This window comes from Aspergillus puulaauensis, chromosome 2 (genome assembly GCF_016861865.1).
Source record: "Aspergillus puulaauensis MK2 DNA, chromosome 2, nearly complete sequence".
NCBI classification, from domain to species: domain Eukaryota; kingdom Fungi; phylum Ascomycota; class Eurotiomycetes; order Eurotiales; family Aspergillaceae; genus Aspergillus; species Aspergillus puulaauensis.
Window position 1 is genome coordinate 2816165 of NC_054858.1, and position 24255 is coordinate 2840419.

Consider the following 24255-nt stretch of genomic DNA (forward strand, 5'->3'; position numbering starts at 1 on the left):
CACGCCGATGCTAGCCAGCTAGAAATCCTGGAGCACCGCCTGACTGATAAAAAAAGCCACCAGAATGGATTTCTTAAAAGCTGGCAAAGTCTAGACTGCTAAATTTCTCATCATGTGTTTGTTGACTGGGAAAGAGTTGGTAGTCACGGGTGAGACTGTCCTGAGAATGAGCCCCTTGAACTCCCCGCGGCGTCGTCGCCCTCCCCGCTGGCACAACAAGGCAGGAAATAGCGACATACAGCGTAGTCAAAGCATGAGCTTCCGATCCCAGCAATTGCGTCGACAGTGCACGGCAATAACTTCTGCCCACGCCTGCGCGGCCAGTGGCGTTGGATTGGCAATCAGGCAGCCGATTGGCCGGCGGGCGGCTGGCCTCGGAACCACTGTTAGTCATCGGCACTGTGGGGGCGGAGGAGAACCCGAGTCTGATCCCGGTCTTTCGTCATTCGGTCGAGGTTTTTCGTGTCTTGCATGCTTGAGCCATTAAATTTGTTTTATGACAGATCCAACTTGCCTGCCGAAAAGAGAGCCAGCAGCCCGACGGGAAGTTGAGGATCCAGGGCCGCATCGCAGACCTGTGAGGCCGCTGAGGCGTAGATCCATGCTGGAATGCCGTTCCCAGCGCTGCCTGGACGGGAATAGACTCGATTTCTTAGCCGAACACTGCGCTCTCCCCGCAAATTCGGGTCTTAGCCTCGACACTAAACCCAGCAGAACACATGGGCTGGGCGACCTATGATGAGAGTGCGCTCAATTAAACGTCATCACTGGGTTTCGTTCCCTTGGCCCGCCTTGGAACTTCACTGGAGACTGGCGATGGCAATCCAGTAGAGGCTCGTGAATACAGTTTGTTGTGTCATGATTCGCCATTGTCGTTTGCAGCATGCCCGTCAGTGGTCTTGTCGCAGTCATAAATTAGTAGTCTTCTGCAGTCTCGACTTCTCCCTCGCTCTCCATCCTCCTGCACTGCGGCATTTAGTGTGCTTTCTTCCGACGTGCGCTGCTTCTATCTTTGATAACACTGGCCAGCCTGACCCGATCTTGGGCTGTTCTCTCTTCTCGTTGGTTCAGCGACCCATTCTTCCGAAACCACTTCGTGCCCACATCTGGGGTTCGGGAGCATTCGGACTATCGTGAGAGTCGTCTATCGCTTCAACTCGGCCTTAGCCCCGTCATCTCCCGAGATTCTGTGGAGAAGCATCATCGGGAAAGCGAAGTGAAAACGCCTTTGCTGCCTTGACGGCTGTGATCATGGGTTCTGGTGCAAACATTCATATACCCCCTGTTGCCCCCCCAGAACCAGGTCCTCTCTACTCAGATTTCTTCCAACAACAGATTGCAAAGCAACGAAACAACAACTATCACTCGACTTCACTAAGAACAATGGTTGCTACATCTGTTAATCGTACTGCCCTGCACCCTGGTGGTGTTCAGTATGTCTTCCCTCGTTGCCCCTCTGCCTGTCATGCCCCTCGCTGCCCCGACCTGATCGTCGATGGTGTCGCACGACACCTCGACCTGTCGTCTCGCCTTGCTATCATGAGTCTGTCAAGAGCCTTGCTAACGTATGACTATCCAGGCCTGGCAAGGGTCACACTGAACTTGAAGAAGAACTTCACGAACACGCCCACATTGACTACGAGCGCGTTGCTATTGTAAGTTGTGCCCGCCGGCTGAACCTGCCGACCTCGTCGCTAATACCTTTAATTAGATTGCCAACCCTTCAGTCGCTGCCCTCTATGAAGATGCTCTTGTCTACGAAACTGGTACCGCTATCACATCAAGCGGTGCTCTCACAGCCTACTCTGGCGCCAAAACTGGTCGCTCGCCTTCAGACAAGCGTGTCGTGAAGGAGGAGTCCTCAGAAAAGGACGTCTGGTGGGGACCCGTCAACAAGCCCATGACCCCTGATGTAAGTCTCAAGCTTTCTGTTACTATGCAAATCCCTACCCCTTGCTTTCTTTCAATTCTTGCGATCGTGTGGATCCATCGACTGCATAAGCCTTTTCTCTCCGGAAGCCTATGCAAGGGTGCTACCGGTATCATAAATGCCTCATAAATACCTTGAATGCCTCAAAAGAAATGCCTCATTCTCTGTTGGCTTGAGACATTTTGAGAACCTGTGTAACCTTGCTTACCTTCAACCGGCTTACTTCATGGTTGTTGCCGTGGATTGGCTGTGGATCCGCTTGCATAGATCTTGCATAGTCTTGTGTGACGTCACTATATAGAGAGAACTATTACTGACAGAGCCTCAGGTCTGGCGTATTAACCGTGAGCGTGCTGTTGACTACCTCAACACCCGAAACCGCATCTACGTTATCGATGGATTCGCTGGCTGGGATGAGCGCTACCGTATCAGCGTCCGTGTTGTCTGCGCGCGCGCCTACCATGCTCTCTTCATGCGCAACATGCTTATCCGTCCCTCACCCGAGGAGCTCCAGCACTTCCACCCCGACTACGTGATCTACAACGCCGGCTCTTTCCCCGCCAACCGCTTCACAGAGGGTATGACCTCTGCTACCTCAGTCGCCATCAACTTCGCCGAGAAGGAGATGGTTATCCTTGGTACTGAGTACGCTGGTGAGATGAAGAAGGGTGTCTTCACCATTCTCTTCTACGAGATGCCCGTTAAGCACAACGTTTTGACTCTGCACTCCTCTGCCAACGAGGGTCAGGGCGGTGATGTGACCGTGTTCTTCGGTCTGTCCGGAACTGGAAAGACTACTCTCTCCGCTGACCCCAAGCGTGCTCTGATCGGTGACGATGAGCACTGCTGGACCGACCGTGGTGTCTTCAACATTGAGGGTGGCTGCTATGCCAAGTGCATCGGACTTTCCGCCGAAAAGGAACCCGATATTTTCAACGCCATCCGTTTCGGTTCCGTTCTCGAGAACGTCGTTTTCGACCCCATCAGCCGTGTTGTCAACTACGACGACTCCACCCTCACTGAGAACACCCGCTGCGCCTACCCCATCGAGTACATCGAGAACGCCAAGGTCCCCTGCTTGTCCGACAACCACCCCACAAACATCATCCTCCTCACCTGCGACGCTCGTGGTGTTCTCCCCCCCATCTCCAAGCTCACCACTGAGCAAACCATGTTCCACTTCATCTCCGGTTATACCTCCAAGATGGCCGGTACTGAGGATGGTGTAACAGAACCCCAAGCCACCTTCTCCTCCTGCTTCGCCCAGCCCTTCCTTGCCCTGCACCCCATGCGCTACGCCCGCATGCTTGCGGACAAGATCTCCCAGCACAAGGCTAACGCCTGGCTCCTCAACACCGGTTGGGTCGGTGCTGGCGCCACCACTGGCGGCAAGCGTTGCCCTCTGAAGTACACCCGTGCCATCCTCGACGCCATCCACAACGGCGAGCTCGCCAATGCCGAGTACGAGACCTATGACGTCTTCAACCTCCACGTTCCCAAGAACTGCACTGGCGTCCCCGATGAGCTGCTCAACCCCAAGAACAGCTGGACCGCCACAACCGGCTTCTCCGATGAGGTCAACAAGCTCGGCAAGCTCTTCAACGAGAACTTCCAAAAGTACGCTGATCAAGCCACCAAGGAAGTCATCGAGGCCGGTCCTGTTGTCCAACAGTAGATCGATAGTCTGGTGCATGACTGGATGAAGAAAAAAAAACGGATTTCCTTTGTTTTTCCTTGTCTCTTTTCTCTTTTTTTTTTTTCAATTTATTCCCACGATGTTCTTTCCCTTTCTGTCTTAACCTTTTTTTTTTTTTTTTCCATATTGCATGGCGTGCTGTGTTTTCATATAATTGGGTCTGTGCTTCGCTCTCCCTTGTCTCGAGACTCGGGAATGATACAACTTGGCAAAGCCTTTATTTTTTTTTTGGCTCTGCGATGAATAGTCAGTAGATGTTAGACAAGACAATCCAATGGCTATTCCCAAACGATCTTCTTCCTTTGCTTGTACCTGAACAACTAGTAGAATCAACCAAGGACTAGCAGCCGTGCCGACTTGCCGTTGTGCGGATAATTTCCCGACCCTTCTAGCGGGGGGAATACCTTTCCCACCCAAGAATTAAGACGCCAAGGTTGGTGGGTGAGGAGAAAAACAATCCGTATGTAATTGGGCCTTTGCACCCCCCTCAACCTTGGGAGTCTTGCTGACTTGTTCCGGAGCACATGGTAAAAAGAAGAGATATTGTGCTGTGGTGCCTGGTGGGGTGACAAACCTATCTTTCCGTTCGACCAAGGACCAGGTTGGGAAGGGAGCAATTTCGTATCTCATGTAGAGCGCAAAATAGATATTGGAATCTCAAGAGAAAGGCTTACAGTGCCCTCAAATATATAGGAGAGAGGAAGGACTACACTCTTCCGTTACTACACTCTTCAGGGCGACATCACACTCACCGAAAGCATAAACGGTACTAGTGCACTTCACAATCTACGGGTCTGGGACTACGTGGTCGAGTCTCAACTGAACAGGGTAGGTCTTCAGACAATCCCAAACCATAATCGATGCATTTATACCCAAATAGCAAAATCTGGTTGCTTGCTTGTCTTGCTACCTAAATTTCAACGAATACCTACTACGGCGGTGTATTTGAAGTAGGCTACTTCTACAAGGGTGCTAGCTACTACTAGTAGTAGGAAGCATACCGACACCTGTGCCGAGTTCCCGTCCGGCCTCTCGTTCTCTTCCGCTGCGGTTTCCGGGCTTGTCCCGAATGTATTTGGTGGCATTGGTATCTAGCCTGTGAATTGTGGTGTTGGTAGTGCAGTCAACTCCGATATCTTATGCCGCGGTGGATTGGGTGTTGCCGGGGAGTAAAGCCGCGGGCGGCGGCACTCATTCCGCATTACCATACCTTACCTTTTTTTTGGTTGGGATGTGGGGGTGAATGGAACTCAATTCCATGCTTAATGCCATGATGCGATAGTTAGCCTACTACATCTCACAGACCTTGACTATCTCAACCCGCCCCATCATGATGTCCCGTTGGTCCATCCGTACCCCGGAGAATAACTCGTCCGGCAGGCCCATGGCGGGTCTCGCTGATGGAACGTGGCTAGGGTATCCGTGTTTTCCGTGCTTGATGAACTTTCGAGGCCCGAGGGTAACCCCTTTTGTAGTCTGATCGTTGTTTTGATATCATGATCGTGGTGGTGTCACTGCCGATTCCGCCGAGCATCGGAGACGGAGCACTGTTGTCCATGAGATAGGGATACTGGGGTGAGATGAATATCGGATGAACTGATAAAGTAGTTCAGAGATATAGTATCTTATTGCAAGGTAGATGTCCGTGTCGAATAGCAGGGATGGGTCATTTAAAACGCCTTGGTATTTGCTACCATACTCTGTATTCACCGGAACTATGTATAGATGCCTGCACCATAAATTGACAAGCGGCCTAGCTTTGGCCACCGACCCCAGATGCAACGAGACCGACACATATCGGCCGACCGGTCGATAGAAGCAGCATCCGAACGACGGAGGAATGCTGCCCAGAACACGGAGCTCTGGTGGGGATGGGGGAACGGAAGATTGCCCAGGGACGGGGGAAAGGGCAGCGGGAGCTAAGAGGAATAACCGATCTGGACCGCCATGGGGCTGGAAGACGGTACTCCGGGAGAGACTAATCAGGAGGAAGATGATACTCAGCGCTGCAGCAAGGTATGGCGGGATCAGCTTCTTGGATCTATCCTCGGGTAGTCGGACTGGCGGCACGGTAACTGGTATACATCGGTCGTTTAGAACGTGGTACTGCCATATTACACAGAACAGAATTGTGCTTGATGTTGATAACGGAGGAAGGTCATCAGTGCAACAACTGCCATCACATTTCGACAGCTTGAATAGCACGCATTTTGATATGGTTGACGTCTTCTCCGAGGGATCGGGAAAGAGCGACGGCTGACGGCCTGACGGTTTCCCGCGTGTTCGATCCGCCCCAATGCGGCTAGTGCGGTCTCCACAGTAGTAACTGATGGTATAATACTAGTATTATTATTCGTATATTACCATGCAATGACGTTGATGATGAAGACATAGACACATCAAAAGATGCGAATGATACAAGTCATTGACTCGAGTGCTGAATTCAAAGAATTGCTGAGTAGTAGTTGTTGAAGCACCAGCGGAAGTCAGGGAGGGACTGCTGCTTCGAAAAAGAAATACAGGACTAATGCAAGCCGACAGCTTGGACAGCATCCCCCGCATCCCCATCTGCTGCCAAAATCCTCATCCACATTTCTTGTATAACGCCGATAGTAGGGGCCAGTGGGGACTTTCTAGCGAGGATCGCAACGTCCAAGCTAGCAAAATCAAGTATAGACCGAAAGCAATAGCTTGGGAATTAGTATTAGCTGAAAAAAAAAATGTGGTTCCCTCCGGACAAATTCTGGGCTACTTATACTGGACTATACCCCGTGCGCATCCCGGAAATCAGTCTCGGTTCTTGCAAACAAATCATCAGAAAGGTTCCATTATAAAACACCGCCGGAAGATTGTCTGCTTCGCTTTGACTAGGCGCATTTTGTCCTTGCTGATTTAAAAGCGTCCTCTGTGATTGATAGGCTTCTGCTGTCCTCCCCGCATCTAATCCTCGTCAATCATCTGACAAGAGTCTTCAACCTTGGAACAACTCCTCATCTCCTCCGTTTTATCTTCTTGTCCTCCGCCTCTCCTCTTTTACTCCTCATTTCCGATTCATCGTTCACTGGGCAGTTCCTGGTCGCTCGAATCTTGTCTCCCGGCTCCCTCCTGGCTATAAAGTATCGAGGTATACTCCCGTCCTTCCCCTCTCGCCTCCTCTCTTCAACGTCATTTCCGTCACACGAGCCACTCTTTCCCTCAGTTCATAAAGTGTCACCAGCAATTTGCCATCTGCAGTCTACTAACGGCTTTGTCCCCGTCAGCTCCCGCTTTCCCTTCGCTATATATCATCGGTCAGTGGATGCTTTTTTTTTTTTGGCTCTTCTCTTCCGACAGCACACACCACTTTCGTTTTCTCCCACTATTATTCTTCGCTTGTCTTAATACAACTAGCTAATTTATCCCAGACCTGGTGCGAAAACTGCTTTCTCACCAATATGGCGGCCTCCACTACTACAGAATCGACGCAACCAGCCGTCGATTTCCTGCACCAACCATATACTCGTGCAGCTCTTCCCTTCGTTAATGGCGGTTTGGCCGGTATGACGGCCACCGCTGTCATTCAGCCCATTGATATGATCAAGGTGCGCCTACAGCTCGCTGGCGAGGGTGTGCGCACTGGACCTCGTCCTTCGGCCTTTGGTGTTGCGCGTGACATTATCGCTTCCGGAAAGGTTCGTGACCTTTACACTGGTCTATCAGCCGGCCTCCTACGTCAAGCCGTCTATACCACTGCCCGACTGGGTTTCTTCGACACATTCATTACAGCCTTCAACAAGAAGGCTGAGGCAGCCAACCGAAAAGTGACTTTCGCAGAGCGCGCCGGTGCAGGCCTGACAGCCGGTGGTGTTGCCGCTATGATCGGTAACCCGGCCGATCTGGCACTCGTAAGAATGCAGTCAGACGGCCTGAAGCCTCCCGAGGCGCGGGCTAACTATCGTTCCGTTATTGATGCGCTGGCGCGCATTTCCAAAGCCGAAGGCGTGACTGCGCTATGGGCTGGCGCGTTACCGACCGTTGTGCGTGCCATGTCCCTGAATCTCGGTCAATTAGCGTTCTTTGCCGAGTCCAAAACCCAATTGAAGGCTCGGACAAGTCTTTCAGTTCAGAACCAGACGTTTGCCGCTTCTGCGATCGCTGGTTTCTTCGCTAGTTTCCTCTCCCTTCCATTTGATTTTGTCAAAACTCGTTTGCAAAAACAACAGAAAGACCCGAAGACGGGGCAAGTGCCATACAAGGGTATGCTTGATTGCGCTCGCAAAGTTGTTCAAGAAGAAGGTTGGCTGAGGTTCTATCGCGGCTTCGGCACATACTATGTGCGGATCGCACCCCATGCGTTAGTCTCCCCACTCCGTGCATACTTTGTTTTTCCTGTTGCTTATTGCTGACCCACCGCTCCACTTTTAGTATGGTTACGCTTATCGTCGCTGACTACCTCAACCTCCTCACCAAATAAATGAATAAATGCGGCTGAAGAAAACTTCGTGGAACTGGCCTTCAACTAGCCAGGACACTTGCTTTTTCTGCGATAACATTTACGGCGTGCCTCACTTAAGTTTGAGAGGGAATTGTCATTCCCGTATTTTTACAGCGAACTTTCGGTCTTTATCGAATCTTTATCGAACAGTCCCTAGATGGGACATCAAGCGCCAGAACACATACGAGTCGTTACAGCCGGACTCAACCCGATGGACATGTTTCCAAAGGTTTTTAGAAGAAATATGATCGGTCAATTACTTGCCCACCGAACCGCGGATTATCGCTCAAGGTCGAAAACCCTCCTTACTGTTACTGAATACCCCTACTTCTTCTATCATTTGGGTTCGGTGTAATGGTTGGAGCGTCTTCTAATAAGTGCCTGTTAAATGTTTCGAAGGATGTGCGAGGATCAATCTCCCTGGGATGACTGCACTGATCCGCCTTTGTCTGCCTTCATCGGTTGTTTGATTCCTGTGTTACGCATTTAGCTATACCCACAAAGAGCAAAGACTCAAAACACGCCTATCCATGATAAGGCGTGTTTGTACTTGCGGGATGTATGTAATGGTAGTTGAGATCAAAATGAAGAAACTGCAGGCCTAGCGATGCTAAGCACTGATCATAAACATGACCCATTGGAACGTAACAATGTTACTCTAAAAAAGCGCTGATCAATAAATATACTAAGGGTAATATAAAAGAAACACGTAAAATAAATTGCCCATAAACCCAGGATAGTGCTTCTAACTTGAGTGCACGGTAAGCCAAGTCACAGATGTGTTGACGACTCGGCGCCAACAACTTAGACAAGTATGCACTCGATATTGAAAGTTTCATGGCACTTGCTCTTTCCTCCTTGATACTAAAAGCTCAAAGATAGCACCTTCTCATAATACATCCGGCGCAGATTGGCAGGAACGATAGGCAGGCGGGTTCGGATGGGCCAGGGAACGGGTCCTTCCTTCCTCTGAACATTAATATGGGCCGAGGTAGATACGTAGATATGGATGATAGACCCAAGTGAGTTTTATCGATTAGTAGTAGGGAGGCCTATATACAATTCTTGGTTGCCGTCCTACTCGTCTTCGTCCTCAGCTTCGTCTTCATCTTCATCCGTACCTGAATCTTGCGTCTCGCTTCCACGGTTCTCGGTCTCAGTGACACCACGCGACATTGCCCTCTCCTGCTTGATTCGGACCTGGTCAACGTCCATTGTATCCCCACGACCATTGCTATCATCGCCACCGTCACTATCATCATCACTACCAACTGTAATCCCACTCTGTCGAAGCCTTCGCCTTTCCGAAAGGCCCAGTTCGCCTTCTTCTTCCTCCTCGCGTTCCCGTCTCAGGGCTGTCTCGGCGCGCCGCACGCGACGTACTAAGGCAGGGTCATCGCGGAGGTCATTGTTCGTTAGAACCTCTGAGCAGACTGGGCATTTCACGGCGCGGATTCTGCGGCCTCCGCGGCCCGAAGAGGATGATTGAGATGGGGCGGTCATGGCGCTCTGGCTAATCATTGAGGTTATTGCCTCGCGTTCGAAGCTGTGAGGGCATTTGGTGCTGGTGACAGGATCGCGGAAGGGGAGAAGGGTGAGTGGGCATCTAAGTGAGATACGTTCGCGTTCAATGGCGAGGTCGTCGGAGTCAGCACTTGCGGAAGAACCAGCGCGAGTACGTTGTTGCCGGGTGTTTCGTGAAGGCGCGGCGGTGGGTGATCTTGCGGAGGCGTTGGTGTCTTCTAGGTGGGCGAACCAGGTTGAGGGGTGTGGGAGAGGAGGGATGGCATCGCTGGGGTGTTTGGAGTCATGGATGATGCGGTAGAAGCCTTTATAGTCGTTGTTTTCGGAGTAGCTATTCATGCAGACTTGTCAGCGTACGGGATCTTGGGTGCGTGAGTAGGTAGCTGGAGACAAACCGCTCAGTCAATGTCAAATTTTCCCACTTTGCTTGTTTCTGATTCAGCCTCTCCTCAAGCTTCCGTCTCAAAGAAATCTCCTCCCGATCCACCTCTGGCTCAGGCGTAGCCTCATACAGCCCCCCTTCCTCATCATCCCCCCCCTCTTCTTCCTCATCAGCACCACGCCTCGTCCGCCGCCGCGGCCTTTGCCTTCGACTTTCTGTATTTACATTCGCATCAACTTCACTCTGCAACGCGCCCAAGATCTCCCCTAACCCATCAACCCTAGACTCCGAATCGATTGCCCGCCGCATACTAGCATCCAACCTCCCCGTAAGAGCCTCAATACTCTCCTCAAGCCCCTTCAGCCGCGAGCTCTCCTCCGAAGCCGCACCCCTATCATCCAAGTTCCCTTCCCCCGCTTCTCCGTCTCTAGCCTCTGTCATAGACCGCCCCGCATCCCGTTCCCTCTCCCTCTCCCTCCTCTTCCGCGCCTTCTCCCTTGCATCCGTCAACTTCTCATTAATCTCGCCCGCAGAGTCTGTAAGCTTCGTCTCAACGTGATGGAGATGCGTCTTGAGTTGCTGCAGCCCCTGCGCTCGCAAAAGGCCTAGTAGTGCCTGCTGCCCAGCGTCGTTAAGCTGTGCGATGGGCGGCTCGTACGTTGGGAGCGGGGGCGTTCCTGCGCGGCGCGGGGTGCCTGTTTCTGTCCCTCCGCGGGCCCGGGCTCGGTCTCTGTCTCTGTGTCTTGAGCTGGATGATGGCCCGCGTGAGGGGCCCGGCGTGGAGAGCATCTTTTTTTGCCTGCCCGTCGGTTTGTTGTTTCTATTCCGTGTTCGGGGGATGTTCGTGCGGGTGTTGCTGTGCTTATGATTGTAGGTATGCCTTCGCGCTTGAGTCTTGGTAGGTTTAATGGGTGAGCAGCGTTGGCGAGGTGGCTTTATTTGTGGATAGAAAGTGGTCGATGGGGTCGGGTTTCTTTATGAATTGCTTCTTGTCGCGGGGCGCGACGCGATAGCGCTAGGCCTGTTCAGGCGAGATACTTAATTTATGACTGTTTTAGGCATTTTAATGCCTGAAATATGAGGCATGAAGTTTATTTTCTCTGCAACTGTAGAGCATCTACGGGCTTTTTCCAACTACGTACAGGATCTGGAAGGCTAAGAGATGTAATATGTTTTCCTCAAATTTCAGCTAAATGGTTGTGAGCTATGGTGGGACCACCGTACAGGCGAACAATGGCAGTAATGTACAAGCTTGTGAAGTGAAGCAATGTCCACTAGACTTTGTAGAAGCAGAATGCATGGTAGAAGCCTATTCAGTCAGCATATGGATACTAAGTTATGGAGGGCGATACTTACTTGCTGCTTCCTTCTCCTCCTCTGTCATCAGCAAATCGCCAGTGGCCCTATCACGGACTCCCATCCGCTCACTCAGCGGTCCAAGCTCCGAGTCATCCTTTTCGTCCCGCCACACCTCGAGGAACGGCTTTCGATATTGAAGCTCGAGATTGTAGTCCTCAGTCAATCTGCAGAGTGGCGTGTTAAAAATGGTAGTACTAAGATGGGGCGCAGGCACTTACGCTCGAAAGGCTTCCCAAGGCACAACATACTCGGGGATCTCTTCGACGGCTTCTTCCATGAAGTAACTGTACTTCCACCCAAAAGGAGGTCGGAAGATTCCATCTTCAGGAGTAGCACCAGGGAAGCGGACTCGGTAGATGGAGTTCCCCCATTCTGCTCTCTTATCGTCATCTTCAACTTCTCCATCTTCGGGCTCTGCATCTTCCTTCTTCTTAGACGCCTCGCTCTCCTTCCGCTTTTCATGATATTTAGCGACTTGTGCACTGATGACATCCGAATTCGGGCACACTCCGAGGAAACGGCCACCCTTCTTCAGACAGCCAGCTACATTGCGTAGCATCTGCCTTGTCTTTTCTTCGCTCTCAAAAGCATAGTGAATCGCGAACATAGATGCGACGACATCGAATCCACCGCCGCCCCATCGCGAGCTCATCAGGGAACCTCCAGGTCCGACATTATCTTCGATCCCGACTTGCTGCACAATTGGGATATCACTCAAAGGTTCGCCGAAGCAATCTTTGGTTGCAAATTCCCCATGGAAAAGGGGTCCACGACGGTTACGGGGTCCACGTCCAGTCCTCATGGAGCCGTAACGGTCACGCGCTTGCGAGATAGAGATATCGGCAGGGTCGAGGCCAACATACAGTTCAATAGGCTGAGGCGCTAGCTGCCATTTACCCAAATCTCCGCCTTTACCACAGCCCAAGTCAATCACCAGCAGCCGTTTCTCATCCACGGGTGGCGGCGCTGCGTCATTGGCCCAATCCTTGATGTCGAGAGCCCGAGCAGCAAAGTCCTCGTCGGGCGAGAATTTCTGAATAATGCTGCTTTTGACCCAATTGTTGAAGGTACGCAAGCCTTTGATCTTGCTCTCAGTTTTCCGCCACTCTCTGCCGCGCTGGGGCACAGCGTTGTAATGTTGTCGAACAATGTCTGTCACGCCTCGGCCCTGAGAGTAACGCATGGCATCATCTTCCCGAGCACGCTCCTGTTCTTCTTGTCTCCTGCGAACGGTTTCGGGGTCCATGAGGCCCCGACGCGCACCACCACCAGGCCGTTTCCGCTGGCGTGCCTGCGCTTCGGGCGTAGGTGAGCGACGGGGAGGTAGAGCGGGTGATGGCGATCGATTTGCGTGTTCATTTCGAGGTGCTGCGCGCGAATTTTCATCTGCGTCGCGTCGCGAATATGCGGAAGGCGCAGTTCGGCCGGGGTTTCGCAGCTTCTGGTGTCGTTCTTGAACTCGCTTGCGTTTAGGGCCGGTCCGGTCTGCTGCAGCTTGTGATTTGTCCTCTCCCTCCTCTATTTTTCTTTTCTTGTCGATGGGCGAGCCGCTGTAGTCGTTGGCTGTCGCGCCGGGGGTGCCGCCAGCTTCAGATTTCTCTGCTAGGGTGTCAACAGGCCTGGAGCCTTCCAAGCTAGGGGGTGAGTCCATGGCCTCAGTGACAGGACGTGCTTTGGATTTCTCTTCTAGGCGAGGTGGTTTTCGATCAATTTCGTGCTCTTTGGATTGTATCTCTGGTCTTTCGGGTGGTAAGGCGGGTAGCTGAGGTTGGTCCGAGGGAGAAGTGGAGGCCAAGTTCTGTAGCTCCGGTCCTTGTGTTAAGTGGGGATCATTGGGAAGCTATATGTAAAACGCCCAGATCGAGATATTAGTGAATTATCCATTAAAGCGGCAACTGAGCTGGAAGTGACAGATCAAGTAACAGAATTTTTTGCTTCTCGGGGGGTTTTTGGCTTCATTGTGTTCTGAGGCAATTCTCACAGAAGCTGGGAACACTTCATCACTGGAGAGTGTATCACGGACAGGACAGCACAACGTACCGAGGGAGAGATGTCATTCAAGTGGTCGTTAACCAAAGGATGCTGGGTTTGCTGCGGAGGATGAGGAGATGGCTGCTGGACGTGATGGCCGTCCCAGCTGTCCCGTGCAGCGTCATACATGGCGCCTCCACTCACTCGGCGCTCCGGCTGGTTTTCATCTGCCATGGTGGACGAAAGCCCATGACTTGCCAAACCACATGAAGTCAAAGTCGCGAGAGAGGATGGAATAGATGAACAGACCAAGGAATCTGTAGAGAACGCGATGACTGGGCAGGGTTGGATTCGTTGGTTGAGTTTGGGGATCAACCATGTTTCCCCTTGCCGCATCCGGAAGTCGATCAGCCTACACTCTTTCTTGTCTGTTTGTCGCCGTCCTCTCTACACTTCTACGCTCTTATGAGATACATTCTTGATGGTACATGGGCAACAAGCGCCTAGTTTTACCATTCATTCGCATATTGGATAGACCTGGTGTTGCAGAACGTGCACCCGAGATTATGTCTTCACTTTCCCTCAATGTCATCCGATAACATGGAACTCCAGATATGAAACACTTCAGTGGAATAGTGCACCATGGGGAATCTAAACGACAGGAACCCTAGGTTCGGAGTCTGGCGATCGTCGCTTGAGCTGTCCCGGCCGGTTTATGGATACGGGGATTGACCATATCTAAACTAGCACTGAGGCACACGGTTCTTGCCGTTGGCAACCCTGTGTAACCCAGGACCGATGAGTTTGCCGACTCTGCCAATTAAAGCCGCTGGTCTGGAGATAAGAGCATCTGGGCCCAAAAGGCTGGTGCCTGGGGGTTAGGCCTCTGTTATAGTTGCCTCTAGATCCAGCGCTTGTAAGTGAAAAGGGGCATATACATACATTAGTAAATTTCTTGGGTTTCAACGAGAAAGCGGCCTCCACAACGGCTACCTACCAATTACTTCGCTAAAGAGCATTGTGGTCAGCACATGAGGTTGGATTATTCGGTGGTGTCGGTGGTAAAGGCCTAATGCGAACTACAGATAAACATTCCAGACTTATCAAAACAGGAGATAAACCTTCTGAAGAGAGAATCTACATACCTTTTCAGATCAGCACACCCCAAGCGCCATAAGACTTGTACCCAGTGATATTATCGTACCTTGAGAGGGCATTAGGAATGGCATTCTGGAAATTAGACATGACTCTCAAGTAACTGGGAAGAGTGTCGATAGACGGATAAGGATAAACAGAGACAGGAGAGGGGATCAGCGAGTGGAGACGATCGCTGAAGACTCTCATCCCCTTCAGGGATATCGGCACGGATTACCTACAGAAGAATTCCCAGCCAGCCATGCAGAGCGGTCGACACTCTATCAAGCAGCACGGGTATGTCTCACAATGCAGTGACATTTCGCACACTGCTGTCCCCTTGGCAGTGCATGGAATTGGATCCATCCACGACAACGTACTCGACGTTGGGTTTCCTATAAACTGCCCTAGTAACTATCCTCGGGGACTTCGGGGACGTGAGCGCTTCGCACAAGCATCACTGGTAGAACCGCCGAAGGCCCGAAGATGTTCAGATGCCGCATAGTGCGGAACTGGGTCCAGGGGCAGGTTGGCGCCTGCATTGCTGGGCCGACTTGCATTACGAAATCGAAGTCGTACTATTGTGAAACCTATTGTGAGTTACGAATCATGCGAAGAAACGTGCCCAGTAGCACAATATGTGCGTGATGCTGGGACTGTCAACAAGACATGCTTGGGTACCTAAACGAGGCTCGAGAGGGGGCTCTACGATTCTCGAAGCCACTTGCTGGACCTGGTGTAGGCGCATCCGAAATCTTGTGACACCTTCTCGTGGTCTAGAAATCTGGTCATGCAATGGTTTCCCGAGGGAGCATCGAAAAAGGTTACATTAAGCGTGGTAAATCAGCACTGAGAGGACACTGCAGTTAGCGCTGACATAAAAACAAAAGCCGCGCTGGTATAGCCTATATTTCCAGAAATAATAAAGCAACTTGGAAGCAACCGGAACCTCTAGAAGGAACGAAAAGTGACGAGAAACAAAGCTGCTCCTTTATGCCGTTTTCCCGATCTATAAAAAAAGGCACACGACAGACACAAATGGTATCAGACATAGTTGTTGAAACTGTCAAAATATAGGATGGGCACATGTCTAGGCGTCATTGACTGGACTCAATCACCTCTTCTGACTCTTCAAGTTCATTTTCTCATCACGGCCCCAAATGGCGAGCCAGTCCTGAACAGAGGCGCTAGAAAACTTGAGCTCAGTAAAACAGGCGTTCCGGACACTTTCGCTCTGTATCACCTCAAGTGCTTTTCGTATGTTCCGAGGTGACCCCGATTCCAGAGCTCTGGCAACCCACTCTCCTCCAGGAGCCTCTAGTGCAACAATGATAGGGAACGAGAATTCATGATTCCGAAGGTCTTCTGCAAGTGATCCCTTTGTTTTTGCGTATTCTGAGGAATAAACGTTCTTGAAATCGTTCTGCAGTTGTGAACACCATCTGCACGAAAAAGATCATTAATCCTGGCTTTTAAATTAACATAGGGCTCAATTCGGGTAGTCATACGCGAGAGTGGTCAGCGTTTTATCTGCCGATTTATCCTCCAATACCAGTTGGCCCATGAGGCGGAACAGAGCGCCTGTCTTCAACGAAGCCATTTCTTTATATGCTGCCATTCGTTCTTCAGCCCCAGTAGGTAGGCTACTGAGTCCGTCACGACGCCAGACGAGAGAGAGATCCTGACCATGCAGAATTTCTTCTAGGTTCTGCATCAAAAATGGCGCAAGGCTTGGCCATTGCTTCACGGTCTCGTTCAGGATCTGCGTCACCTGGTAGTATGCCCTGTTTGCTGTTTCCGATGGGCCATAGACTCTATGCGCTGCTGGCTTGCCTTTCCGAAAATCGCTGTTATCAGATATCTGGTTGTGTTAGCAGAATTATGCGAGGCTGGAATGAGCAGACTTGACGACTTACATCATCTACCATCATAAGGCATAGATGGATGGTATCCATAACTTCAAGAATCCACTTATATTTCTTCGGGTTTGTATCTTTAAGACCCGGTGAGACCTTATGAATGAAAGGAGCCCAGTGATACTTCCCATAGATCTGGCGTATATAACTGTAAGGACACTCGAATGAAGTTATATCTTGCGGTTGTTTTGGCCCAATCATCATGGCCTTCTTCGAGGACGGCCATATGGGAGGCAGCCGATCTAGTAGCATGTAGAGCACAACAGGGAAAATGCCAGCGGTGAATGCCAGGGGGATAGGCATCAAATGAAGAGTTTGTAGCCCAGACATGATAGATACCGTGTAGATGCTGCCAAATCCGAATAGCAATAAGCCAGAAGAACTGCATCGTGGATCAACAGGCCACGGAATTTCACTTGCTATATATGCTGCCAAACATAACAAGACAAGTGACCTGGCTTTGGAAGAGTCGCCGACGTGTATGTCGAAGCCCTGCTTGGGGGGTTACACTGCTCGTCAGTACCATTGTGGTTGGTTTGGCATATGATGAGATTGGTATACCCGGCTAAATGCCAAATCTAACATTAAAATGCACAGAGCCACCGGGAATCAACATAATAGGGGTTTTTCTTTTTCTTTTCTTTTTTTTTCTTTTGGCCATAAAACGACCGTGGCAGCTCGGAGTTGGGGTTCATCGCTGACTAGGTAGTTCGGCGTCTGACAGCACACTTACCCTTGCTCGCTAGAAGGCGTGTAACACAATCTTCAAGCGGAAAAAAAAAAATTCACAATTCCAAAGTGAGAATAAAGACATAAAAGAGAATAGCACTTCAGCTTTGCATATGCCTTATCACATCAGTCCCTATATAAAGTTCCCTCGAACAAACCAGGACTGCACTTACCATCTAGTCTGGAACACCTACCTTGGCGGCAAGATCGCGATAGTTGCTATCCCAATCAACATGGATGGTTTCAGTACACATATCCAGCCACCTCCTGAGTACATCAGTGTCAAATGGATATCTGATATTTTTGTATTCGGCATGGGACTTGGATGGGGCTCCCACTATGCTGTGATGACCTATGTCTCCATCAAAGATCGAACATATTGCTTGAATATCATGGCTCTCTGTGCTGACTTTGCATGGGAAGTTGTGTATGGCTTCGTTTATCCATCTAATGACTGGGCCGAGAGGGTGGTGATTTTTGTGGCACTGCTTGTCAACATCTTTGTGATGTACGGCGCCATTCGCGCGACCCCGAATGAGTGGCAGCACTCTCCTCTAATTATGCAAAATTCCCTGCTGGTATTTGTGGCCACGACAGTGCTATGGCTGGGCGGTATGCTCTCCATGACCGCTCAACTAGGGCCAGCTCGTGCCTATAGCTTTGGTGCCATTCTATGTCAGATGTTGATCAGTGTCGGCCAAGTCTGCCAGCTGTTGAGTCGAAACAATACGCGTGGAGCATCGTACACACTTTGGTATGCTATTTAGCGCCTGATCTTTTGTAAGGCTTGCTGCTAAGAACGCAAAAATAGGTTAACACGGTTTCTCGGGTCGATATCAACTATAGTATTCGTCGCCCTTCGATATTTTTATTGGCCGGAGGCTTTCGCCTGGATAGCTGGGCCATTTGTTTTGTGGACAGTGGCAGTATTTTTTGCTTCTGAACTCAGTTATGGCTACTGCCTCTATCGTATCAAGCGTCGGGAAATGGACTCGGGCAAATTCCAGTATAAGCGGAAATGAAAGGCGGTTGGGGTTTGTTTGTTTGTGCACCCATATGGCGAGGGTACGCTCGAATCCCCTTGGTTAGGAGAAAATCCCGCTCACGGGAATCGGGAATCTGGAGTCAGTGCGCGGAAGCAAGCATTTCCCGAATGTAATGTCTTTGAGTCGTACTCCGTACGGTGTGCTACCTTCACTGGCGCGTGTAACAAAGGGGTTAGGCCCTCGATAGCCTTGCGAATATGGCCGGCATGGGCTGAGGATGAAACTTGAAGGAACCCCGCTAGATAACAGTTGCTCGGACTTAGGAGTTTTCTTCGTCTATTCCCGGGCATCCTCGAAGGTTACCCTGCCAGGCAAACACGTATAGACTGCATATCGCGGGTTTGTTGGTTTATGTTCACGCGGGGCCCTGGTCTTCACCATCGGACTCAGCATCGGTATATGCGAAGTTTGAGAAGACGTCAAAAGGTCAATGGTCATGGAGGATTCGAATTTCCGGGTCATAATTGTCGGGGGCTCAGTGGCAGGCCTAGTGTTTGCCCACTGTCTCAACCGAGCGGGTATAGAACACCTCATCCTCGAGAAAGGAAACGAGGTAGCGCCAGATCTGGGTGCATCAATCGGTATCATGCCTAATGGAGCTCGAATCCTGGAGCAGCTCGGGCTCCATGAGAAAATCGAGCAATGCATTGAGCCAATGAGTATATCCCATATTATTTTTCCAGACGGCCTCGCTCTCGAAAGCCGTTATCTGCAAAACATTTATGAGAGGTACGTCGATCTGAACTAACCCCTAGACTGGAAGTCTTTAGGTTGCCATCCTTTTTACTGATACCTTTGCTTCTATCGTCATTAGGTTTGGGTATTCAGTTGCGTTTTTAGCGAGAGCAGAGTTCCTCAGAATCGCGTACGAATTATATCCGGAGAAGGCGAAAATTATTACTGGAAAAAAAGTGACCGAAGTAAATCGTTGCCAGGGAGGAATCTGCGCGGTTACAGATGATGGCAGTGTGTACCAGGGAAGCATCATTGTAGGCGCTGACGGCGTACACAGTCGGATCAGATCCGAGATGTGGCGGATAGCTAATAAAGACTCGCTTGGGTCTATACTAGATGAAGAAAAGAAGAGTCAGTATCCAGAGCACAGATGCCCATAGTTTCCAAGAGCCAAATTGTCAAAGAGGGCTTGACTAATCGAATGATATCGCTAGGTATGACGGTGGAGTATGCGTGTGTCTTCGGGATCTCATCTGGGATAAAGGGCCTTGGGGATGGAGAACAGATCAACGCATTCCTTGATGGAGCCGCAGTTATGATGATGCAAGGTAAGGGTGACCGTGTCTTCTGGTTTATTTTCAAAAAGCTCGACCAGAAGTACGTCTATCCAGATACCCCTCGGTTTTCGATGGATGATGCGGAAAAGCTCTGCAGGGAAATGAAAGACGTTCGGCTATACCGAGAACTCTGTGTTGACGATCTCTGGAGAACTAAGCAAACTGCTTCAATGACTGCACTAGAAGAGGGGCTGTTCAAGACTTGGTTCTATGACCGGATGGTGTTGCTTGGGGATAGCGTCCACAAAGTGAGTCAATCCTCCTTACCAGGTCACCGGTCCTGCTTGCCAAAGCCAACAACAACTGCCACAAGATGACGCCGAACTTCGGCCAAGGAGCAAACTGCGCCATTGAAGACGCCGCCGCTCTTGCCTCATTACTCCGAACATTGCTTCGTAGCAATCAGTCTCACCAACCTTCGCCCGTGCAAATTCGGGATACGCTCCAGGCGTATCAGGATAAACGATACCCTCGGGTCCGGGGCATATACAATGATTCGTGGACTGTATGCCGTATCCATTCCCGGGATGGTCTTCTAAATAAATTGGTCGGCCGATATTACACTCAATGGAATACGAATTTGCCATCCAATATCGCGTCGAAAGTCTGTGCGGGTGGAGAGACCCTCGGCTTCCTGCCAGTACCGGGACGTCCAGGTCGAGGCTGGGAAAGTCGTAGGAGAAACGGAGGATATGGTGTTTGGTCATATACAGCCTTGTTCGTTTTCATCGCCCTGTTGGCGCAGGGGTTTATTTCGTATTCCGAAAAGCTTCTTTCTCTAGAGTGAATGAATGGCTTTCTGTCAAATAGATTTATTATGAGAGGTATCAGGGAAACGGTCAGCCAATGTATTAAATTCCAATACGCCTGTAAATGAAGTCCGATGGTGATATATAGATAACAATGGCCCTGGAGCTGCCTGAACGCCGCGCTTGCAAATGAGAACCCCGGATTTAAAGCATGCAGTGCTGGGGGAAAAAAATCATTTATTGGGCTGTCGGTTTTCTTTTAGGTGACTTGACGTTCAACACCTGCCTCATTCGTCGAATTTTTGCCCACCACTCTCGGTCTTTAGCTTTCTTAGCAACATCATTTGGTTCGTCTATCTCGGGGTCGTCCATGGAAGGTGCTTCTGACCCAGCGCGGCTACCCATCGGGGTACTCGATCGAGTTTGTCGTAAGTGTTTCACTTTGAGCGCTTGGGCCAAAAGTTCCCATCCACTGCGCAAGCCCTCCGGTTTCTCAGAGGGGTTTCCTGTACCGCTCTGGGCTTTACCGTTAATCCACGGGCAGTATTCCATGTGTTCGTTGGCTGCATCTAATGGATCATGGGAAGAAGCGTCCTCGGTTGCCTTTGGCTTGTACATCCAAAATCCAAGGCGTCGGAAGCAGGCGCTGCAGCCAGCCATATTCACTGCTCCGTCAAAAGAATCCCAGCCCAGAAAGGCTAGAATAAAGGCCGATTCGTTGATTGGAGGATCGCTTTGAACGGGACGTTCGGATGCAGGTTCTTGGCTGTTTTCCGAACCGGGTTGGTTGTCCTCCACGGGTTCTTTGTGTTCTTCAGAGGGCGGAAATGCTCCGGCCGGCAGGATCGATATTACATCCTGAGCATTGAAGCCTTCCGGCACTTGTATAGATTCAGGGCCGGGTAGCTGGTCGGCCATTTTGAGTAAATGTGAATAGCGTGTTTGAAATTTTGAGATTGCGATATCAGGATTCGTCAAGGGTAGTCGATGAATTGTAGCTGAATACAGTTAGTAAAATTAATTAATACTTAGTGATTCCTTCAGATAGTAAAACAAACCATCACAGCCCTTGTTCCGCCACGGGCAATTCTCCCCATGCGCTTGAGCCATAAGACCCATGTATTGCTGTACAAGTTTGGTACCTACTCCCAATTAGTATCAGAGATTTGTAGGGCCGCATTGTGTCACTCACGGACGTCCTTCCTTTCCTGTATTTTATCCACGTCGTAGCCATCGAGCTCGTCAAGTTCATCGGGAATCTTAACAACGACGGAGCCCCCACAGCCACTCACACACGTAACACGGGCGACATCCGTACAGATCCAACCCCTTTTAGCCCATTCAACCTCGTTTACTGCGGCAGGTTTAGGAGACCACCGATCTACCCGTCGAAATGTCTCCAATCGCTCTAGAAAACGCTCGCGATCCCAAGGAACAAAGCTAGGTCGAGACAGCGAGGATACGGAAGAAGCGCGCGAAGAAGGTCGCGCAATTTTGAGGACGTCTTTCCGCACGGAATTAAGAATGCTACCATCGCGGCCGCTTAGACGACTCCGTTTCGCTGCCGGGGCATGTTCAAGAGCTGTCGCAGTCGCGGAGCGGGCAGTTTGGTTTGGGGACTCCGTGTTCGAAGGTGTCGTGAGGGACTCGAGTACTCGGTGAAATTTACGCTTCTTTGTCTCAACCGCATAAGACATTTCTGAGGCGATTTCAAAAACCGTGTGGTGTTGGCATGCGTGAGAGTTGAAAGTTCGTTGTCTGTTGCTGGCGCTTTGAGAAGTGCAGCTGGAAAGGCTAAGCCAAGATTGGATAGCTTCTGCCTGAGGTATTAACTAATCGGGATGGAATGAATTAAGGCCGTTTCGTTGGAGCTCATTTCTTGCATTGTTGACTCGGCGTATCAGTGACTACTGAGATGCTCTTTGCCTAGTTTTATCATGACAATATCATCTTCGCTTATGACGCATGAGACCTTGAGGATCGTATGATTGCTTCAAAATCTCCAGACAACAAATTGTGATCTTTTGATTGGCTCCGAGCTGTCTTGGCCTCAGGCTCCGATTATCCGCCGCATTCTCCGATCGCGACATTTGATAATTTTCCCCTCGACAGCTCGAGTTCCCATCGTTGTCGCAATCATGGCGTCTCTGGGGAATTCCGTTCTCCTATTTCGACGGCTTGCGCCGCGGCTGTCTAAAGAATTGTTTACCTGCCGCCAGTGCCTTGTTCGGACCCAAAACTATGGAACCAGAACGACTCCCCGTACACCCTCCGTTCCCTTCGCTCGGAACACCGGCAGCATCAATGCGGCGTCTCTGAAAAGCAAGGCGAGGAAGGCATTTGCGCGATGCGCTTCTGATTCCGCTGCCGTAAATGGTGCGAAACCAGAGACGTCAAAGTCAAGTTTCCCTGGTGTTAGCGATAAGACCGTGGCATATTGGTTACTCGGAAGCGCGGTTAGTGTCTTTGGTATCGTGGTTTTCGGAGGCCTTACTAGGCTAACGGAGTCTGGGTATGGTAGAATTCTATATACTGTTTGGCAGGATGTTTCGCTTGCTGACCAAGACATAGACTGAGCATTACGGAATGGCGCCCTGTTACTGGTTCTCTTCCTCCTATGAACGCCGAAGACTGGGAATCCGAGTTCGCGAAATACCGTGCTTCACCCGAGTTTCAGCTCTTGAACCCAACGATGACACTCTCCGAATTCAAGTCTATCTACTATATGGAATGGATCCACCGTATCTGGGGTCGATTTGTCGGGCTCTCCTTCGTTTTGCCGGCTATCTACTTTGTTGCTCGGAAGAAGGTCAGCAAGCCCATGGCTTTACGGCTGGCTGGTATTTCAGGCTTGATCGGATTCCAGGGTTTTATCGGTTGGTGGATGGTCAAATCAGGGCTCAAGGACGACCTCTTTGCTCCGGGCAGTACACCTCGTGTTAGTCAATACCGCTTGACAGCGCACCTTGGGGCCGCGTTTGTCTGCTATGTCGCAATGCTTTGGAACGGTCTCGCTATTCTGCGGTCCCATCGTCTCCTGTCTGACCCGGATGCTGGAATCAAATTGCTGGAGTCACTCAGGGATCCGAAGCTTAAACTTTTCCGTCGATCTGTTGCCGGTTTGGCCCTCCTTGTTTTTGTCACTGCCATGTCGGGTGGTCTTGTTGCTGGCCTAGATGCCGGGCTTATCTATAATGAATTCCCATACATGGGTAACGGATTTGCACCTCCATCTTCGGAACTGTTTGATAAAAAATACTCGCGACACGAGGACCGCTCAGACTTGTGGTGGAGAAACATCCTGGAGAACCCCTCTCTCGTTCAACTGGACCACCGTATCCTGGCTATGACAACATTCACATCCATCATGGCTCTTTGGGCGTACACACGCAGATCACCAAACGTGAAGCGCTTCCTACCGCCAGCTGCCAAGAAGGCTGTACACGGTGTCGTCGGCTTTGCCTGCTTGCAGGTCGGACTTGGTCTAACGACTTTACTGTACCTCGTTCCTCTTCCTCTGGCCTCAGCCCACCAGGCTGGAAGCTTGTTCCTTCTGACATGGGTTCTCGTCCTTGGTAGCCGCGTCTGGCACCCATCGCGGACCGCCAAACTGCTGCAGATGGCAGCAAAGGCGCGTGGCCATACTGCGTCAAATGCCGCCCGCCACATTCCCCCCAAGCTGTAAAAAAAAAAAGCACTTGCGTCCAGGGCACCAGGTCAAATATTATTCCTGTATTATCATGAAACTCTCTACTTATATGTTCTTGTATATTACTACCGCTATTGGGTACCATAAATTGGTCATTGTATTGAAATATTACCTAATTAACCAACTCTTAACTGTTCCTACCAAATATCCACTCTGAGCAATAGCTATTTGGCATTTATCGACTGTTATCAAGTGAATCGACATTAGCGAGACGCCATGGAAAGGATAAGTCCTAGTTATTAGCGGGAAAATAGAGGGAGGGAGAGGCAAGTCATAACCACACCAAGGTATAAACATACATTTTCTGGGGAAAAAAATCATTCCGGTTTACAGGATCAGGCACG

General features: G+C 50.5%; 9 protein-coding genes across 9 annotated transcripts; 5 read left to right on the forward strand and 4 right to left on the reverse strand.

Moving 5' to 3' along the window:
• Positions 1-1251: 1251 nt before the first annotated feature.
• On the forward strand, positions 1252-3605 carry acuF (phosphoenolpyruvate carboxykinase PCK1; the record flags this gene model as incomplete). The annotated part of the gene is made up of 4 exons (XM_041699864.1): positions 1252-1433; positions 1580-1655; positions 1712-1912; positions 2259-3605. 4 exons carry the CDS (start codon positions 1252-1254, stop codon positions 3603-3605), a joined length of 1806 nt encoding a protein of 601 aa, XP_041552906.1.
• Positions 3606-7060: 3455 nt separating this feature from the next.
• MIC33 (putative mitochondrial dicarboxylate carrier protein) lies at positions 7061-8079 on the forward strand (the record flags this gene model as incomplete). Its single annotated transcript, XM_041699865.1, has 2 exons — positions 7061-7959; positions 8031-8079. The coding sequence occupies 2 exons, from the start codon at positions 7061-7063 to the stop codon at positions 8077-8079; spliced, it is 948 nt and encodes a 315-aa protein (XP_041552907.1).
• Positions 8080-9177: 1098 nt separating this feature from the next.
• Positions 9178-10795, reverse strand: APUU_21146A (SUMO ligase MMS21; the record flags this gene model as incomplete). Its single annotated transcript, XM_041699866.1, has 2 exons — positions 9178-9955; positions 10020-10795. 2 exons carry the CDS (start codon positions 10793-10795, stop codon positions 9178-9180), a joined length of 1554 nt encoding a protein of 517 aa, XP_041552908.1.
• A 485-nt stretch (positions 10796-11280) lies between these two features.
• abd1 (mRNA (guanine-N7)-methyltransferase) lies at positions 11281-13016 on the reverse strand (the record flags this gene model as incomplete). Its single annotated transcript, XM_041699867.1, has 3 exons — positions 11281-11315; positions 11363-11529; positions 11584-13016. The coding sequence occupies 3 exons, from the start codon at positions 13014-13016 to the stop codon at positions 11281-11283; spliced, it is 1635 nt and encodes a 544-aa protein (XP_041552909.1).
• Positions 13017-15584: 2568 nt separating this feature from the next.
• Positions 15585-16716, reverse strand: APUU_21148A (uncharacterized protein; the record flags this gene model as incomplete). Its single annotated transcript, XM_041699868.1, has 3 exons — positions 15585-15912; positions 15979-16331; positions 16387-16716. 3 exons carry the CDS (start codon positions 16714-16716, stop codon positions 15585-15587), a joined length of 1011 nt encoding a protein of 336 aa, XP_041552910.1.
• Positions 16717-16732: 16 nt separating this feature from the next.
• APUU_21149S (uncharacterized protein) lies at positions 16733-17882 on the forward strand (the record flags this gene model as incomplete). The annotated part of the gene is made up of 2 exons (XM_041699869.1): positions 16733-16865; positions 17296-17882. 2 exons carry the CDS (start codon positions 16733-16735, stop codon positions 17880-17882), a joined length of 720 nt encoding a protein of 239 aa, XP_041552911.1.
• A 709-nt stretch (positions 17883-18591) lies between these two features.
• On the forward strand, positions 18592-19770 carry APUU_21150S (FAD-dependent oxidoreductase; the record flags this gene model as incomplete). The annotated part of the gene is made up of 3 exons (XM_041699870.1): positions 18592-18890; positions 18976-19247; positions 19331-19770. 3 exons carry the CDS (start codon positions 18592-18594, stop codon positions 19768-19770), a joined length of 1011 nt encoding a protein of 336 aa, XP_041552912.1.
• A 669-nt stretch (positions 19771-20439) lies between these two features.
• On the reverse strand, positions 20440-21899 carry APUU_21151A (uncharacterized protein; the record flags this gene model as incomplete). The annotated part of the gene is made up of 3 exons (XM_041699871.1): positions 20440-21200; positions 21261-21344; positions 21395-21899. The coding sequence occupies 3 exons, from the start codon at positions 21897-21899 to the stop codon at positions 20440-20442; spliced, it is 1350 nt and encodes a 449-aa protein (XP_041552913.1).
• A 441-nt stretch (positions 21900-22340) lies between these two features.
• cox15 (cytochrome c oxidase assembly protein cox15) lies at positions 22341-23887 on the forward strand (the record flags this gene model as incomplete). The annotated part of the gene is made up of 2 exons (XM_041699872.1): positions 22341-22714; positions 22774-23887. 2 exons carry the CDS (start codon positions 22341-22343, stop codon positions 23885-23887), a joined length of 1488 nt encoding a protein of 495 aa, XP_041552914.1.
• Positions 23888-24255: the final 368 nt, after the last annotated feature.